The sequence below is a fragment of the Neltuma alba genome, unplaced genomic scaffold (assembly GCF_004799145.2).
Source record: "Neltuma alba isolate B1F8T4 unplaced genomic scaffold, ASM479914v2 tig00005165_pilon, whole genome shotgun sequence".
Classification (NCBI taxonomy): Eukaryota; Viridiplantae; Streptophyta; class Magnoliopsida; order Fabales; family Fabaceae; genus Neltuma; species Neltuma alba.
Window position 1 is genome coordinate 1 of NW_021634003.1, and position 18412 is coordinate 18412.

The 18412-nt window shown below is 38.0% G+C and overlaps 2 protein-coding genes and 1 non-coding gene across 3 annotated transcripts; 1 reads left to right on the forward strand and 2 right to left on the reverse strand.

Annotated features, from left to right (window-relative positions):
* Positions 1–385: 385 nt before the first annotated feature.
* LOC114746977 (dihydrofolate synthetase-like) lies at positions 386–2787 on the reverse strand. Its single transcript, XM_028935252.1, has 7 exons — positions 2593–2787; positions 2188–2503; positions 1764–1861; positions 1487–1637; positions 1031–1093; positions 669–830; positions 386–442 (listed from the first exon to the last, which is right to left on the reverse strand). Exons 2-7 carry the CDS (start codon positions 2467–2469, stop codon positions 404–406), a joined length of 795 nt encoding a protein of 264 aa, XP_028791085.1. The 5' UTR covers positions 2470–2503; positions 2593–2787; the 3' UTR covers positions 386–403.
* Positions 2788–5046: 2259 nt separating this feature from the next.
* TRNAH-GUG (transfer RNA histidin (anticodon GUG)) lies at positions 5047–5118 on the forward strand. Its single transcript has one exon. It is a non-coding gene; the product is annotated as a tRNA-His (tRNA).
* Positions 5119–5499: 381 nt separating this feature from the next.
* Positions 5500–16980, reverse strand: LOC114746975 (mitochondrial carrier protein MTM1-like). The gene is made up of 10 exons (XM_028935250.1): positions 16500–16980; positions 15719–15808; positions 15105–15233; positions 14888–14947; positions 14601–14771; positions 13897–13999; positions 10203–10294; positions 9955–10107; positions 9497–9555; positions 5500–5993 (listed from the first exon to the last, which is right to left on the reverse strand). The coding sequence occupies exons 1-10, from the start codon at positions 16749–16751 to the stop codon at positions 5861–5863; spliced, it is 1242 nt and encodes a 413-aa protein (XP_028791083.1). The 5' UTR covers positions 16752–16980; the 3' UTR covers positions 5500–5860.
* Positions 16981–18412: the final 1432 nt, after the last annotated feature.

The window sequence follows — 18412 nt, forward strand, 5'->3', positions numbered from 1 at the left end:
GCCCACCAAGCACCAGCTGAAATATATTTGTGTAGTCAACAAAATTGATGGAACCAATGGAGTCCACTATATTAATGGTATTGGACAACATAAAAATGGTTGTCCTGCCTCATAGCTACCTCAGCATTGCAACATCAAATTGGATCACCTAGCCGACACCCTAAAATTACTGAATTAGAAAATTTTATTTTAACCTTAAACCCTCATCTGATGGTCTGTTTTTAAGTCATGCAATGTCAGCATTATACAAGCAAAACATACGACAATTCTTGAATATTTTCAAGCTGCTTATCAAGCTTTGAGATTAAGATAAATATGTTCGAAGAACGATACAAAACCAGGTATAACATTATTCTTGAACGCTTAGCCAGTAGGGTAAGAGAGCCCTTAAGAGACAGAGGGGTCAGGGCAGACGAAAGACTATAAAAACAGTGATGCCTTCCTGCCACGATTTGAACATGGGAGAGTAACGTTAATAGCAGCCATGTTTCTAACATTGTATATAATCATGTACATAAGAGCTAAAATTGCATCATATGTTACTTAACGTACTAAGAAATAGTTGCCACCATAACATGCACACATGTGCATGAGAATTGGATCAGATCTAATCAGGTTAATAATTCACTTTCATACACAGGAGAGATATAAAGAGAGAAACAACTAACTGGACGGCCTTGTTTTATGATTCCTGACTTAGCTACCGCAATAGTTTCCAAAGAACCCCCAAGAGCAGCCAAATGCTCCTCACCTACAGTGGTTATGACTGATGCAGCAAGTCCAGAGGGGGATATAATATTAGTTGCATCACGTGCACCTCCCAACCCGGCCTATCCAAAATGAAAAGAAATAAATGATATTATTATTTGTATCACACTAGCCATGTTTTGATTTCTTGTTATTGGCAATAGAAGTTATGACATCCACAACTCAAGCATGTTCTGGGGGGAGATACAAAATCAGAAGAATCAGCCAAGAGTTTTAGTAAAGAAGTTGTGCTGTCAAAATATCACGTGTAAGTAAATATAACCTCAATAACTGCAATGTCAACCTTCTCTTCAGCAAATAGGATGAATGCTATGGCAGTGAAAACCTAAAACACCACCATCATTAAGTCGAGTTAGTCAATTACTATATAAGTTGGTTTTGTATACCAAGGATCGAGCACCAATAACTGAAGTGAAGAACAGAGATAACATTCAACCAAAGCAAAATATTCACCAGGCCTATAACAGAACGTTAGAGAAGTGCAAGCATCAAAATGAAATTATGAACTCAGGGTGCAACAATGCCTATTTGCAAAAGCGTAACCAATAATGACGAATTAATCCAGAGATGAAAAATGACCAAATAAATTGAATATGCTGACTTCCACGCTATCAACTGATCAGACATTTTCTCATCAGCAGGCAGAAGAATAAATAATTTCCTAAAGTTAGAACATTAGTTTCTTGATCAAGTTTAGAATTTTATACAATTGAAACACCTCAAAATGACTTAAGCAACCATTTTCCTCACTCATTGCTTGGTCAAGATTCTGCTTGATCCTGCGAAAAAGACAATTCAGTATTTTCGCTGGAACAGGATCGCCAGATCTTCCAAGTAAAATGCGTTCCCTTATAGTCTGGATATGTGGGCTGCTTGAGAAAAATAAAGACTGTCGTTATTGATATACAGGTTGTAATGAAGGCACAGCTAAAGTTGAAAGTACAGGCAGCCGCAAATACTAAAATCCTCTGGAAATTATTATATGGGCACTCTACCTAGTATAACACCCAACAGAATAGCCTTCTGTCCTCAGAATATTAGAAATGAACGCAGCCGTTGATCCTTTTCCCTTGGTCCCGGCAATATGGACGGCCTACAATTGCAGTAAGTCGATAAATTGAACAGTCAGTCAATTCAAAAGGGTAGAAGATATGGGGTAAACGCGGCTGTAAATATCATACATTTAAAAGAAAAAGAAAAAAGAGGTTCTTTTTCACATCGAAGGTTCATAATTTCCATTAATAATGCATTCAATAGTTCTGCGGCTCGCTTTAGACTCGTTCAATTGGGCGAGATGAATCTTAGGGAATAAATATCAGTTTCATAGCATACAGTAAAGAACCCTTTGCTCTTACTGGTCCTAAATTATAAGATACCCGACATTTAACATTAAAAAACATACAGGGAGAACAGTTCAACCTTGAATTTAGACTGAGGGTTACCGAACCGCTCCATTAGTCTTCTCATTCTACCAAGATCGAACCCTTGGCAGGAATCCGTGCCTGCTCCTCTGGGCACCCCCCATTTCTCGTAGTTCTTCAGAGAGTCGAGATAATCCACGAACTCCTTCATTTCGGGACCTTCTGCGTGCGAAGACATGGTTTGTTTGGCCCCCACTTGCCTAGGGAATCTTGTGCATATGAAGGGAAAAAAAGTTCTACCTCGCAGAAGCACGGGTTTTGCAGAGGAGAGCGTGAGCATTATCAGGCTTGCTGATAGGAAGCGATCGCTGCAACTTCCCAAAAAAAAAAAAAAAAGACACCCATATATTATCACCAAGAAAAAAGGTCCAGATCCTACAGTTAAAAAAGTGCTCAAACGGACCTAAGCAAAGCAAAGCAAAGCGGACGATGACTGTGTAAAAAGGAACGAAGTCACAATACAAAAGTTTCCTCGCAAGCTCAATAGGACAAGTTGCACAAGCTAGAGAGCGTGCCAGGGCGCCTGCCACTAAGGGCACCTATGGAATCGTGGATGGAAAATTTTTTGCAACAAATTCCTCCAACCAGTTGGGGAATATGTCATCGCAACTCGCAAGGAAGGTAAATTCCAACCTGATGAAGCCAGTGGAAAATAACAGAAACTCCAACAATTAATTGCCTCTTTTGTTTTTTTTTTGACCAGCAAGGGTGCCTTCATTAAATTCATTAAAATCAAACGAAAACGGGAGGTTCCAACAGTATGGAAAAAGACAAAAACACACCGGCCAAAACACGTCAGCCAATCTCTTCTCTATTTGCATCAAAGTGCCTGTTTGGATGGCTCCCAAAACCATGGTTTTGGTGGAATGTCACGCAAACAGCATCAATTTTGGACCAATAATCTGAAACAATAGTTTGGGTTAAAACTATGGTTTTGGAATCTAAAACTATGGTTTCAGGAGAAGTGAATTCATTCTGCTTCTAGCTTAAATTGGAAAGTATAATTATGTCTGTCAGAGTAGATCTCAACAATAATATGACTTTAACATTCTTCAATTGTTTTTTTATAAACATATTTAATCTTATATCTTATAAATATATACACATATTAATTATTTATTAATTACATTATCTTATGTATTATTAATTATGTTGGTAAAAAATATATTATTAACAATTTTATTCCTTCAAATTAAAATATATCATAAAATCTATCTTTTATGTAATTATCATATTAACTTATGTTTTTTTAGTAATTTGTATATATAAAAAATGTTTCTGATAACAACTATCTAAACACTCTCACTTCTCAAAATCACTTTTTCACAAAATCTATTATCTCCAGAATCTATTCTTCAGAAACTATTCTTCAAATTATGATTTGGTTTCATTCAAACAGCCCGTAAGAATAGCTGGTACTCCCAATCTGGCTCAGCATCTGGGGCTCCGCGACGGAGGGTAAAAGCTAGAGGAGGTGGTTAGTTACATTGCCCTGCATGCGCCACGCATATTAGGCTCTGTTTGGATTCACAGCACCCAAAAAAAAAAACTTATTTTTAATCTGAATTTTCAAAAAAATCACATTAGATAATATGATTTATATTTAAATTAAATTTTATAAAAAAATTAGTTTGTAAAGTAAAAAAAATATTTGAATTATAATTAAATTAATAAATTTAGTTTGCAAAACGGCCATAATGAATATTACTTTTATTAAATAATAAAAAATGATTAAAATTATAAATTTACAAAATATAATAATTTTAAATTATTATAATAAAAAAATTTATATTTAATGAATAAAATATATTTAAATTAGAAACTACAGTAATGTGAAATTTTTTAACCAAATAATAATACATAATTAATTAAATAATATACTCTGCCTAATTTATGTAAATATAAAATAAAAATAAAATTAAAAATTAAAAATATTATAAAAATAGTTAAAAATTATTTTTACTTAAAAAAATTAAAAATAAATAACTAAAAAATAATTAGGAAGTACAAGAAATATAGAGAGATAGAGAAGTATAATGACAAAAATATAAGGATAAAATGTCTTTTAATTTTAAAAAGTTATTTTTACATAAGTCATAAATAAATTTTTGGTGTTTTTACAACCGTGCTTAAAAAAAAATTTTTGACTCATAAATCAAATTGATAAAAAAAAATTATGACAAACAACTCTCAAATTTATAAACTAACTTATCACACTTGTAAAAATTTTTTTTCCTATACAAAACCCCTTAGCAAACAGGCACCTAATGTTATTGATTTACTGAAAAACAGTAAATGACTGGTGAACCTACAGTTGGTACAGCAAGTGCTAGGCCTGCATTTGTTCCTCTCCATAGCCTAGCAAGTCCTTCCTGCAAAGCTACACTTGTATGTTATATAATTAAGTATAGAAGGGGCGTATTGAGGAAATTATTTTACATAAAGTCAACAATATTCAAATGTAAATTAGTTAGCAATACTACATAATAAATGCTTAATTGTATAATACTACATCGGCTCCTAATTATAAGATCTTATTTATAGATTATAAGTGAGATTTTATAATTCGGATCGGAGATAGTATTATTTAAAGAAAGCTTATGTTTCTCTTGCCCCTGAATGTTCTTAATGGGGGAAAAAATTGGGGGCAAAAAAGTTTACGGGAAAAAACATAAATTGGTTAGTAATCTGAATGTTCTTAATGGAGAAAAAAATTGGTGGCGGAAAAATTTAGGGGAAAAAAACATAAATTAGTCAGCAATCTGAATGCTCTTAATGGAGGAAACAATTGGTGTCCGAAAAGTTTAGGGGGAAAATGATAATAGAATTCTAGGCATATAAACGATAGACCGCTGAGGTGGCTGTAGTTTAGTGGTAAGAATTCCACGTTGTGGCCGTGGAGACCTGGGCTCGAATCCCAGCAGCCACATGAAATTTTAATTTTGGCCCTGATTATCTCATATTTTCAAAACAGTTGGCCATTGCTCAAACGGACCTTCTTATAATGGCTGGCTTTTTACTACTGTATCTTTTTAACTGAATTTGACTTTTAATTATAAAAAAAATCGGAGGTTCGGCCAGAAACAGTCAAAGAAGAGAATAATTTCGAAAGGGAAAAGGAAATAAAGGTCGCTGGAAAATGGGTTGACGTTCCAGAATCAATGGATTTGAACCAGGCAACAAGAAGCTCTCAAAATATTTAGGCCTTAGTATGTCGAAATAGTAAATTTTACTAAAATTTATTTATATGCATATGTCAAATAATATACGAATGAAATTTTCAGGAATGCCCTAAAGGTTTCCAAAATTCTTAAAAATATAATATTGATGTACAATGGCTTCCATTCCATATTGGAAGCCTGTAAATATTTTATTCAGCAAGTGCTTTTGGGAAGAGAACAAATGGCGTCACAAAATTTCTGCCGAAGCGGCAGCCTTACATGAAAGCTTAAAACCTAAAAAGTAAAACTTGGGTTAAATACCCTATTTCCTGTCATTCTTCTGCTCAAGAGAGAAGTGTCTAACCATTGTCGACAACGGATTAGCCTAGAATTCCGCAAAAACTTTCCCAGAAATCTCCAAGATTCTCAATCAGGTTAGGTGGAGTGATTGCCTCCGGAGGAAACCAAAAAAAAAAAGGATGCCAAAAAAGGAATCCGGTCTCATATTTATCAAGATGTTGCGTAGCGGTTATGCAGAACATACTTTACAACTTCATAAAACGAAACGACAATTCCCACGGAGGGCCCTGCTCGTCCAACTCGTGGACCAACACCTGTGAAGAGTCCCTTTAAGCCTCCTTCCCTGAAAACAAGGAAAGAAAACAACATCATTTAACAATCAGGGCACACGGGCATAAAAAAATTCAAACTATATCGGCGCCCTCATCAAGACAGACAATGTTCAGCATTTAAAACACAGCTCAAGGAACACAATATCAATTGACTGAAGAACTATATCAGATCAGTTCGAGTAACTTGCACGATCTTTTCATGGAGCTCTATGCTTAATAATAGCACACGCCATATCACGGGGGTAGACGTAATTTTCCATTTTATTGTATCATCTACAAACACCCTCCTCAACTTTTGAATGATTCATGCCCTTATATGATTACCCTTCTATGAGGTTTCAATTCAACACTAAAAAAAAATAATACTCCTCCAGTCCTAAATATAAAGAAGAAATTATTGGGAAACTGGTTATTAAGCTACAAAGCTGAAAAGCTTAATTGTTGTCTCTTGCAAGGATGGCATTGATTAAATCAGTAACTCATGGTTTGCCAACTGTCTTGTACGAGACTCCCACATCAAGACCTTACATTGGCAGATCTAACGTGGCATGACAAAACGGATTGGAACAAGGATGCTCTAGCCCAGTTCTACATAGAGCAGATTCAGCAAGAACTCGTAAGAACCCTAATGTATTATTGTAATTATTTTTAAATAGTAGTAGGAGCAACGGTCACTAACCGTTGGGAGAGTTATTTAAGTAGGATTAGTTTTGTAATTAGCCCTATAAATAGACATGACCAGGGTACCCATTGTACAGTTTTTGATTTGAGGATTATACAGTGCACTATTCAGTTTTCAAACCTGCCTTCTCTCTGTTTTCTCTCTGTTCTCTCTCTCTCTGATCATCCCTTCTCTAACTTTCTCTCCTAATTCCTATCTTTCTCCATCTTTCTCCTTCCCTGAACTCTCTTCTATTTCTCTTTTCTATTCCTGTCCTATCAGTGGTATTCGGAGCCAATCTTTCCTCACCATTATTTTCTGAATTCATTCTCGATGTATGGTACTTACCCGTGGCCAGGCGAGAATAATAGAAGAACGCTTGGCTTTAAACGAACAACGTCTGAGCACCGTCGACGAACTTCAAGAAACAGTCTTGGGTGTCACCACGCAGCTTCATAATCTTGTTCGCGATGTTAGAGAAGGCACACTCGTGATTCGCAACAACAATCACGAGCGACCCAAAGATCAAGGCAGCAAGGGAGCTCACAACGGTTACCAACGCCCAACCCAATTCACAAAAATTGAGTTCCCAAGGTTCAACGGATCGAACGTGCTCGCATGGATAGCACAATGCGACAGGTTCTTTGAATTCGACAAGACCCCTAAGCAGCCAAGGTAAAGATCGCGTCGATGGACGACTCAAGCTTCCAGTGGCACCTTGCGGTTGAGCGACAATGGCAGGGGAACCTACCGATATGGGAAGAGTACACCGGTCTGCTAAAGGATGTGTTCGGACCCTCGTGCGATAATCCCATGGCCGAATTCACTCATCTTCGCCCAGTGGGATCCTTAGCTGACCTTAACATGAAATTCGACTCGGTCTCGACAAAGTTGGACTTGTCATAGGCATATCTGGACGCGTACGTGTTCGCTCTCAAAGATGACATTGCTGGGCCCGTCCAAATGTTTAACCCTCGCACAATAAGAGAAGCTCAGCGACTGGCAAGAACGTAGGAGATAACCATTTCGAAACAGCACGGCAAGAATACATCTTCAAGGTCTTCATTGGACGTGTCCTCGCAAGGGGTATCTTCTGCTCCAAACACAATGACTCACCCCAAGAACTGTACAATAGGTACCCTGGTCATGTCTATTTATAGGCCTAATTACAAAACTAATCCTACTTAAATAACTCTCCTAACGGTTAGTGACCGTTGCTCCTACTACTATTTAAAAATAATTACAATAATACATCAATAGGTACTTAATACTTTGCTGGTCTGTTTTAATGAGAAACTTTGGCCTCTCTAAGTATTGTCGCCAATGCAACACAACCAGCACCACTGCCATAAATGATGGTGACCCTTTGTTTGTGAGCAACTTCTGGAAAGAGTTTTTAAGGGTATTGGGGGTTGATCAAAAGCTTTTCTCTGCCTATCATCCCCAAACAGATGGCCAATCAAAGGTGTTGAATCGTTGTTTGGAAATATATCTAAGATGCATGTGTTGGGAAAGACCCAAGGATTGGAATAAATGGGTTGCAGAAGCTGAGTGGTGGTATAATACTTCATTTCATTTAGCTGCAAAGTCTACACCTTATGAATTGCTTTATGGGCAGAAACCACCAATCCATTCTCCTTATTTACCTCATAATTCAGTTTTAGATGCCGTGGACAGGAGTTTTACAGCAAGGGAGGAAATGACGGGTCTTTTAAAACATCATCTCCATAGGGCAGCAAATATAATGAAGCAAAGAGCCGATAATCACAGAACTGATCAGGAATTTGCTATTGGGCAATGGGTTTTCCTAAAGCTACAACCTCCAACAGATTTCTGCTGCTTCTAGGAGTTCTCAAAAATTGGCTCCTAGGTATTTTGGCCCCTACAAGGTGATTGGGAAGGTTGGAGCCGTTGCTTACAGATTAGACCTACCTCCTGAGTCAATTCATCCTACTTTTCATGTCTCTCTACTAAAATTGTGCCCAGACCCTTCTGTTAAACCTAGACATCCACCTCCTGATTTTCCTAAAGTGCCAGTAGCACTAGTTCCAGAGAAGATTTTGGGAAAAAGAAATGCCAGAAAAAGAAGGAAGTTAATTACTGAAATACTTGTTCAGTGGCAAGGTTTACCGGATGAAGAAGCCTCCTGGATGCCCCTCTATAGTTTTCAGCAACAATTTCCAGATTTTGTTATTCCAAATCCTTGAGGGCAGGGATCTTTTGGGAGGGGGGTATTGATGTATTATTGTAATTATTTTTAAATAGTAGTAGGAGCAACGGTCACTAATCGTTAGGAGAGTTATTTAAGTAGAATTAGTTTTGTAAGTAGGCCTATAAATAGACGTGACCAGGGTACCCATTGTACAGTTTTTGATTTGAAGATTATACAGTGCACTACTCAGTTTCCGAACCTGCCTTCTCTCTATTTTCTCTCTGTTCTCTCTCTCTGATCATCCCTTCTCTAACTTTCTCTCCTAATTCCTATCTTTCTCCATCTTTCTCCTTCCCTGAACTCTCTTCTATCTCTCTTTTCTATTTCTATCCTATCAAACCCCCTTTTTGGTCAAGGACAACCACCAGAGATTTGGGAGTCTTTTGAGGAAAATATAGAGGCCAGATAAAATGATTCTGTTTACCGATAAAATGATTTTACCAAAAGCAAGCAATGTGACGAGTGAAAATTGAATCAGTTAACTTGGTTTGTATGTTCTAAGCAATCGATACCAATTTTTTCAAATGCGTAGTAACCCGACAGTTGAAATAAATTTACTATGCCATGTGAGTAATATTAGGCCAATGAAGCACACAACATGCGATATCCATCTCCATACAGAGAATGTTAATCAGTTATACCTCCAAACCTCCATCAATGTCTGCCTTGTAGTCATTTTCAATGCTCTGGCTGGATCCCTCTGGATAGTTTTTGGAAGGAGAGATTAACATTAGAATAGGATCTAAAATTCTCTAGAATTCATAGAAAGTAGAAATGTTAATGCCAACCCAACAGTTCTTTCTGATTATGGTGTCTACGCCAGAAAGAATTATAAGAATCACAATCTTTTCGCTGTACCAAAACATTTCCAGTTTAGAAACGATCAACTAAGCAAGTAATTAATTAAGTCAAAATATGGTCAATGCACAGACAAATCACCTGGTTAATTGTTCCTAAACTTATTTTTCTCCTATTAATCACTGTACTATATCTCACCCAATTAAAAAAACAAAAGTTATGAAGCTCTTCCCTACAGTATAAATGAGAGAGGAGAGTGATGTTGAGTTTAGCAAAAAGAAGAAAAAAATATTAAACATACCTCAATCTGCCTTCGAGTTTTTGCAACATCTAACGGACATGTGGCACCAGCTGCAAGGCTTCCTGCAACAAAACCAGCTGAAAAATTTGCACCAAGGACAACCATTGCATTGGCTTCATCACCTCCAACCAGATTAAGAAGTTTTCTTCTCATCTGGAAAGCACGAAGATATAATTGGCATAAGTAAATGGAGAATGTTGTTGATAAACAGAACTAACTATTTCTCAGATAAAAGAAATGAATCTCACTGGTTCAAGTGTTGACCAGCAAATGGCAGAGAAGGGGACATCACGGGCAAGTTGAGAACCCATGCCAGTCCATAAGACACGATAACCTTGCACTGCAATGAAATAATGCAATTTAATCACAATTACATGATATTCAACGAAGTAATTATGCTAATGCTAGGTTTGCCCAGATGTGACGCGCTGTATGGCTCGAGTACAGTGAGAAATGAGCTAGAGCCGCTGCATCGTCGCCCGGATGTAGTGTTAAATGAGCAAGGGCTACCGCACTCTCTTGGACGGAGGCGGCTAAAGAAGTTAGTTCATGAGACTGAGATTAGATTTGGCACTTGGAATATTGGGAACGTTAAATGAGAAATCTATGGAAGTAGCAGGAGTTATGAGGGACAGAAGGATTAATATCTTATGCCTCCAAGAAACCAAATGGACTGAGAAGCTGCCAAGGAACTTGGAGAGTATAAACTTTGGTACACAGGAAAGGCGAGCACAAGGAATGGGGTTGGTATCATCGCTGATGGGACATGGAAAAAAAACGTGGTAGAGGTTAAAAGGTTTGAGGACAGAATAATATCGTTAAGAGTAATTGTTGGAAAGGATACTATCAATATCATTAGTGCCTATGCACCTCAGGTTGGGGCAGAGACACACCTTAAAGATAAGTTTTGGGAAGATATGGAGGGCTTGGTTCAAAGCATACCACTCGAAGAAAAAAATTTTATCGGTGGGGACCTTAATGGACATGTTGGTAAAGAAGCAGGACAATTCAGTGGGGCCCATGGTGGTTTTGGTTTTGGGGAGCTTAATAGTGGAGGACAATCTATTCTCGATTTTTCTCTTGCATACGATCTTAAGATTGTCAACACTTGTTTTAAGAAGCGAGAGGAGCATTTAATCACGTACAAAAGTGATGTCTCAAAATCACAGATTGATTTCTTTTTGGTTAAGAATCCGGACAGAAGATTGTGTACTAATTGCAAAGTGATTCCAGGAGACGGGGTGAGTGCCCAACATAGAGTACTTATCCTTGATGTATGTTTTAAGAGTACCAGGCAAAAGTACCATCAAGTGGCAAAACCCAGGATTAAGTGGTGGCAGTTAAAAGGAGAGAAGCAGGAGTTATTCAAAAGGACTCTTTTGAAGGAAGGGAATTGGGAGTTGCAGGGAAATGCAAACATGATGTGGGAAGAGATAGCTTCAAGGGTTCGTTTGGTAGCTAAAGCAATTTTGGGAGAATCCAAAGGTCCTGGTCAAAGAGATAAGGAGACTTGGTGGTGGAATAAGAGTGTGCAAGAGAAAGTCAAACAGAAAAAAATTGTTTTAAGGCCATACACTTGTGCAATAGTGTAAAGAACCAGGAAAAGTATCAGTTGGCTAAAAAAGAGACAAAGAGAGCAGTGAGCGAAGCACGTACTAAAGCTTATGAAGGGTTTTATCAGGAGTTAGGAACAAAGACGGGAGAAAGAAAGATTTACAAGATCGCGAAGCAAAGGGAGAGGAAAAAGAGAGATCTGGACCAAGTAAAGTGTATAAAGGATGAAGATGGTAAAGTGTTAGTTACTGATGGTGATATTAAGGACAGATGGGAGGCTTACTTTTACAAGTTGTTTAATGAGGGAAGCAATTATGCGACTCAGGACTTGCAGGACTTGCTAATTAACGAAGATGATCGGAATTTAGCTTTCTACCGCAGGATACGTATCGGAGAGGTTAAGGCGGCTCTCAAGAAAATGGACAATGGAAAAGCCGTTGGCCTGATGGTATCCCTATTGAAGTTTGGAAATGTTTGGGCGATGAGGGGGAGGCGTGGCTAACCAAGCTTTTTAATGAAATTCTACGCTCTAAAAATATGCCGGATGAGTGGAGGAAAAGCATTTTAGTTCCTATTTACAAGAATAAAGGAGACATTCAAAACTGTGCAAGCTACAGGGGGATAAAACTTATGAGTCATACAATGAAGTTGTGGAAAAAGTGATGGAATATAGATTGAGGTTGGAGACTTCTATTTCGGAAAACCAATTTGGATTTATGCCAGGGAGATCCACATCGGAAGCAATCTATTTACTAAGGGGGTTAATGGAGAGATATAGAAGTAAAAGAAGAGATTTACATATGGTTTTTATTGACCTGGAAAAGGCTTATGATCGTGTGCCAAGAGAAGTATTGTGGAAGGCTTTGGAAAAGAAAGGTGTACGGGTTGCGTATATCAAAGTCATACAAGATATGTATAAGGCGGTAACTACCAGTGTAAGGACGCCTGGGGGGGAGACAAAGGACTTCCCTATTAAGATTGGCCTACATCAGGGATCCTCTCTGAGTCCGTACTTGTTCAACATTGTTCTGGATGTTCTAACTAAACCTGTTCAAGAAAGAATCCCTAAGTCCATGCTTTTCGCGGATGATATAGTTCTTATGGCGGAATCAAAAGAAGAGATTAACACTAGTTTGGAGTTATGGAGAAGGACTTTGGAGTCGAAAGGTTTCCGTTTGAGTAGGAACAAAACAGAATATATGCATTGTGATTTTGGAGGGAGGCAAGGTAATAGGGATTTGGAGGTGAGGATGGGAGAGCAAATTATTCCTCAAGTATCAAAGTTTAAATACCTAGGATCCATTATACAGGAGGATGGGGAAATTGATGGAGACATTTCTCATAGAATACAAGCTGGCTGGTTAAAGTGGAGGAAAGCTACCAGAGTTATTTGCGATAAGAAGGTACCTGAGAAACTTAAAGGAAAATTTTATCGGACTGCTATAAGACCAGCTATGATGTATGGTAGTGAATGTTGGGCAATAAAGGGAAAACAAGAGCACAAAGTCGGAGTAGCAGAAATGAGGATGTTGAGATGGATGTGTGGTCATACAAGAAAAGATAGGATTCGAAATGAAAAGATCAGAACAAGAGTCGTGTGGCACCTATCCAAGAGAAAATGGTTGAAAATCGCTTAAGATGGTTTGGACATGTGCAGAGAAGGCCTTTGAGGCCCCGGTGAGGAGGGTGGATCAAACAAGATGGAGTCCCATAAAAAGAGGCAGGGGAAGACCGAGAAGAACGCTGAATGAGGTCATTGAACGAGACCTCCTAATCAACAACATATCTAAGGATTGGGTTGTTGACAGAGCACGATGGCGTCGTGTGATTCATGTAGCCGACCCCACCTAGTGGGATAAGGCTTGTTGTTTGTTTGTTTGTTTGTTAATCACAATTACATGATATAAAGAATCATTGTCTAACAAGATTGAGGGCCTCATGCTTTGCACATGGTCTAAGGCAAGTTGTATTGTTCATGGCCTATAAATAGTACAACTTCATATAAATTATATGCATATCAAATATACGTATCAATATCGATATGATGATTTGCTTTACACGTTTTGTCCTACATGCGCATATCATTCTGTTAGAGATTTCAGCATAGGGTGCGCCAAAAGCCCAAATTAGAAGAATCTCTGAAACTGGAATAAAATTACTCATGCGAACATCACAAAATTAGGCTTAAATTAAGTTAGCCGCTTGTTCCCAGAACTAAATCCAATTCTATGACTGAGGCTATTTTGAAGTTACACAATACATCATACGGGCATGCACCATCTTGTTCTTGAACAGAAATAAGATTAACCCCATATATGAGTATCCAAGTCCAGCCAACCCTACAAATTTACAAATCTATGTCAATCAACAGTAAAACTATGCACTTACGGCCGTTCTGGAGAGTATTTGTGCTCTTCACTTGTGAGACAACACCCAAGAGAGTCTGGCACACTCCAGGAGGCTTTCTACCAACTTGAGTCTCCTTAAAAGCCTTCAACAAAGATTCCCAAAACAAAAAACAAAAAAAACAAAAGGAAAAAACAAACAATTAGGATCCATACAGCTAGTGGAATGGGAAATATAGCTGAAAATACTTGAATTCGCAAAGACCACAAGGATTCCCGAGAGGATAAATAAATGAAGCAGCAAGGAGACCACAGGAAATACAAGTAATCTAGTTCCACTGCAAATGCACAAGGTCAAAGCACCGGCAAAGAAAGTGTCACTAGCCAGCCATAATTAGAAGTTGAAGATAAGTCTTTCCCGTTGGAATTGAAACATCATACATCATGGTGACGCTGACTAGGTATAAGTGAAATATTTGGAAAAAAGCAAAACAGGCAGACCACAGGAGCAATATGCAAAATACAGCCTTAAACAGAGTTGACCAGCAAAAAAGTTGCAGGCCAATCCCTTTATTTAATGCACAAAAGATTAGATCATGAGTGCATATTATGTCTGATACGCCAACAAAATCCTCAATCTGCCACAAGTCAGGAAGAATGCTAGAAGCTACCACTATCAAACCCATTACACCAATCCTCCCATAAATAAGGTAAATAATACAGTTCATTTTGCAATATCTAAAATACCTGCATGCGCGTTCTAGCAAGCTCAATAGGATAACAAGTTGCGCAAGCTAGAGACCGTGCCAGGGAGCCTGCTAGTAAGGGTATATATGGAATCATGGACGGAACATTTTTGGCTGCAAACTCCTCCAACCAGTTGTGGAATATGTCATAGCAAGGAAGGTATATTCCTACCTAATGAAGCCATTGAAAAATAACAGAAACTCAAACAATTAATTAGATTGCCCTGCATGCTCAACATATAATCTCATTACTTTACTGAGAAACAGAAAAATGACTGGTGAACCTACGGTTGGTACAGCAAGTGCGAGGCCTGCATTTGTTCCTCTCCATAGTCTAGCAAATCCTTCCTGCAAAACTACACTTTGATTAGTGGGAACTTGAAAGATAAGAAAAGAAAACAGTACGTACAGCGATATGACTGCTCAGAATGAATGTTTACTCAACAAGTCAGCATCCAAAAGCATTAACACAGATTCTGGTAGCGTGATATGCATGATCACAAACCTGTTGTACAATCTTGTAGAGAACATCCAGCGTTCCTTTGTACCGAAAACACTCAGGAGGACAAATTGATACTGTTCCATGGATTCCTGCCCGCGTACATGAAGGAGAACATCTTAAATCTGCAAACAACTGATGCACAATAAAGCAAATATCAAATTAATTGCTACTGCAGAGAGGACAAGATGGTAAATGAAGGATAGGGATTGATTCAATGTTACTTAGCAAACATAAAATCAACAACAGAAGTTCCAAGCAAATAGATCCAGATAAAAAGGGGGATCTTTGACTGGCATATACGAAACCAAATGAAAACGATGCGTAACAATGTCATTTAACCATAGAGAGTGCGTTTGTTCCACGGCAGGAGCTTGAAAAAAATGTGGTTTTGACCGAAGGCCCATGGGCCACTTCGGTCAAAATGCGGTTTTCACAGCTCCTGCTGCAAAAACAAAGGCGTCCAAAATCTTACCATCAGAAATGCCTGATTCAGAAACTAAATGCTGAGTGGGAATAAGTGGGTCAGAGAGCAAATGCGAAATATTAAACCCCAAAAAAAACTCGTGTTATAAATATTTTCAGGAGGGTGCAAACAGAATGTAATGTTCCACACATACCATATTTGGTCCGAAATGACCCATGCGATAGGTCATGTTACCAAGAGGATGAGAATAATTGACCCCAGCAGCCTGTGCTTGCAACCTTGTCTGCCAAGGGTGAATACATATTAGAATATGCCAGCTATTGAGCTCGGCCGTACAGCTGGTTGCCGTAGCTATAAAACACTAGATAAAAGAAGTCTAATAGACTAAAACCACGCAAACTAACTCTCAGTATTTGCAGCTCTCGATGATAGATGGCAAGAAAAAAAACTTACAAGAGTAACATATGGAACACAACCAGCAAAAAAAGTGAATGTCCATTCCTGGCACACAAATATAATCTAGTAAATGTTGATAATTAATAACGACATGACCTATGATTTCCCCTGCTTAATAGCGATTCGTACCACCAGGTCGGAGCATTGCAGAAAATATATGACTTCGACTACGGATTTATGCATTTCAAACTTCTAGACGGTCTTAACAGAGAATGGTTAACAAATATTCAAGAAGTATATAAACAGGTTATTCGTTCAACATTCGCAAATTAGCAGACAGCCATTTTAATACTGAGTCTCTACATTTATGAATGCAAGAAATAACAAGTTTTTCGTTTTCTAAGTCAAATATGTGGAGAACTAATTAAAAACTTGTAGTCCGAACTCCAATCGAAGATATGTTAAGCTAATTACAATATAAATCACGAGTTCTTGGCCTCTTCTTGTCACACTTGCTCAGCAAACAATCACAGCGCAACCAAAATGCACAAACCCAAAAGAAGAAGCGATAATTTCACCTTAGCAACGTCAAGAGGATTAACAATGATTGCGGAGAGAAAGGCGGCGCCAGCGGCAGAGAAAGCACGTTCTCCGACTCCCAGTTTACCACCATCTGATGTTTGTCTCGTGAGAGAAGAGCTTTCCTCTCCATCTCGATTGATACCCGTGCCGGTGCATTCCAACAAGAAGGACCCTTGCCCGTCCATTCCAGCCTCTAAGGTTTGTCCGGAAGGCATCCATTGATTTTGGATTCGCTCTGAATCCACCATTCTTTAGGATTTTCTTATTGCTTAGTCTCCCTACCAGACAAACGGGAAAAAACCTCTGCCGTTATAGGAAAGAAGAGAGAGAACAGGGAGGTCCCAAAGTACTTGGAGAAGGGGAAAGCTAAATGTTAACCCGGCAAAAGGGAAGGTACGGACGTGGTGCTGATGTAATGAGCGCCACGTTTGTTGACAAATGATAGACGTCCTTTTCCGGCGGTAAAAAACCTAGAAATCGCTTCAGCAAAAGGGGGGAAGTCAAAGGCTCTGTTTAGAATAGAACGATGGGACTTGAATTTGTGCAGGAGCTTAAGATACCGAGAACCTTCGATTCGAGAGAGAGAGAGAGAGAGAGCGAGCAGTTTACGACCAATATCACACAGTGAAAATTGGGGTTATTACGGAAGCCAAACAATGCCTTACAATAGCGGCGTTAAGAGAGGCATCGCTTTGGACGTTGCCTTTCCTACTGCTGGTTCTAGGGCTTTCTCCTCCGCCAGCGAGGAGAATAAGGCGCCACTTGCGCGGGGATTAGGAGCCCCTTTTTTAAGTACTCCTCCGGTCCTTAATATAGGACCCAATTCTCAAGTTGGTTTTGGTCCTAAATATAAGACCCCTTTCTTATATTTATCAATTTTCTCTAAATTACCCCTATGAATACTCCCTCAACCATAATCAAGTAAAAGAGGGAGATGAGGTATTAAGAAAAATGATTATGGTGTTTTAGGAAAAATGTCTCACTTTTCTTATAATTAACTAACTTACCTAACTTCCTTAATCTAATCAAATTAGTTAAATGGGTCTTATATTAAGGACCGGAGGAGTACTAAAAAAGAACTAGTGTGTATGCACAAAAAATTAAAAAGTATTTAGAAAGCTATAAAAATATTTTTCAAAAATACTTTTTTTTTGTAAATCAAAATAAAATCATCCACATATTTATTTTATATACTGTAAAATTATTTTTAAAATCATGATTTTATTTCCATCCAAACACTCCTTAAAATAAATGCAGCTCGTTGTTGTACTTTTTTGGCCGTGTTTCAAAACTGGGCGGAACATTTAACTGGCTAGAGCGCTTGTTCAAGATTCAATTGTATGGTGAGTCTTGATTTGTATGATGCGCACGAACAGATATCTTGGACAAATATTTATTCATGTCAATTGTCATGCACGCTAAATTTATCATCGGTCACGCATTATAATAGAAGTATTTATTATTGGCTCCTATAGATGATCAAAATTCTTAACTATGCCAGGTTAATTGTTTAAGCACAGGCTTTTATGATTAACCGGAATAACCAATAAATTATTATCATTATTATTAACATCAAGGAAAAACCCGTGGAAAAACAAACAAAGACACGAAAATATACTTTTGAGTTACTGAATTTTAAAAAAAAAGAAGAAAAATTATACTCAAGACCAAATTTTCAACGGTTCTCAACGATTTTAATTGATCGTCATGGGTTTTGATTGGTTTTTCACTAGTTTACTTCTCGGTCAACTGAACTGATAAGTCTAATTCCAACAATACTGTTTTTATGCGAGATGATTTCTAAGCATTTTAGATTTGGCAAGTAAGCAATGCTTAAGCATTTTTTATAGATTAAAGGTGAAATTTTATCCATGGAGTATTATTTGTTAGGTTTAGCCGACATTTTAAA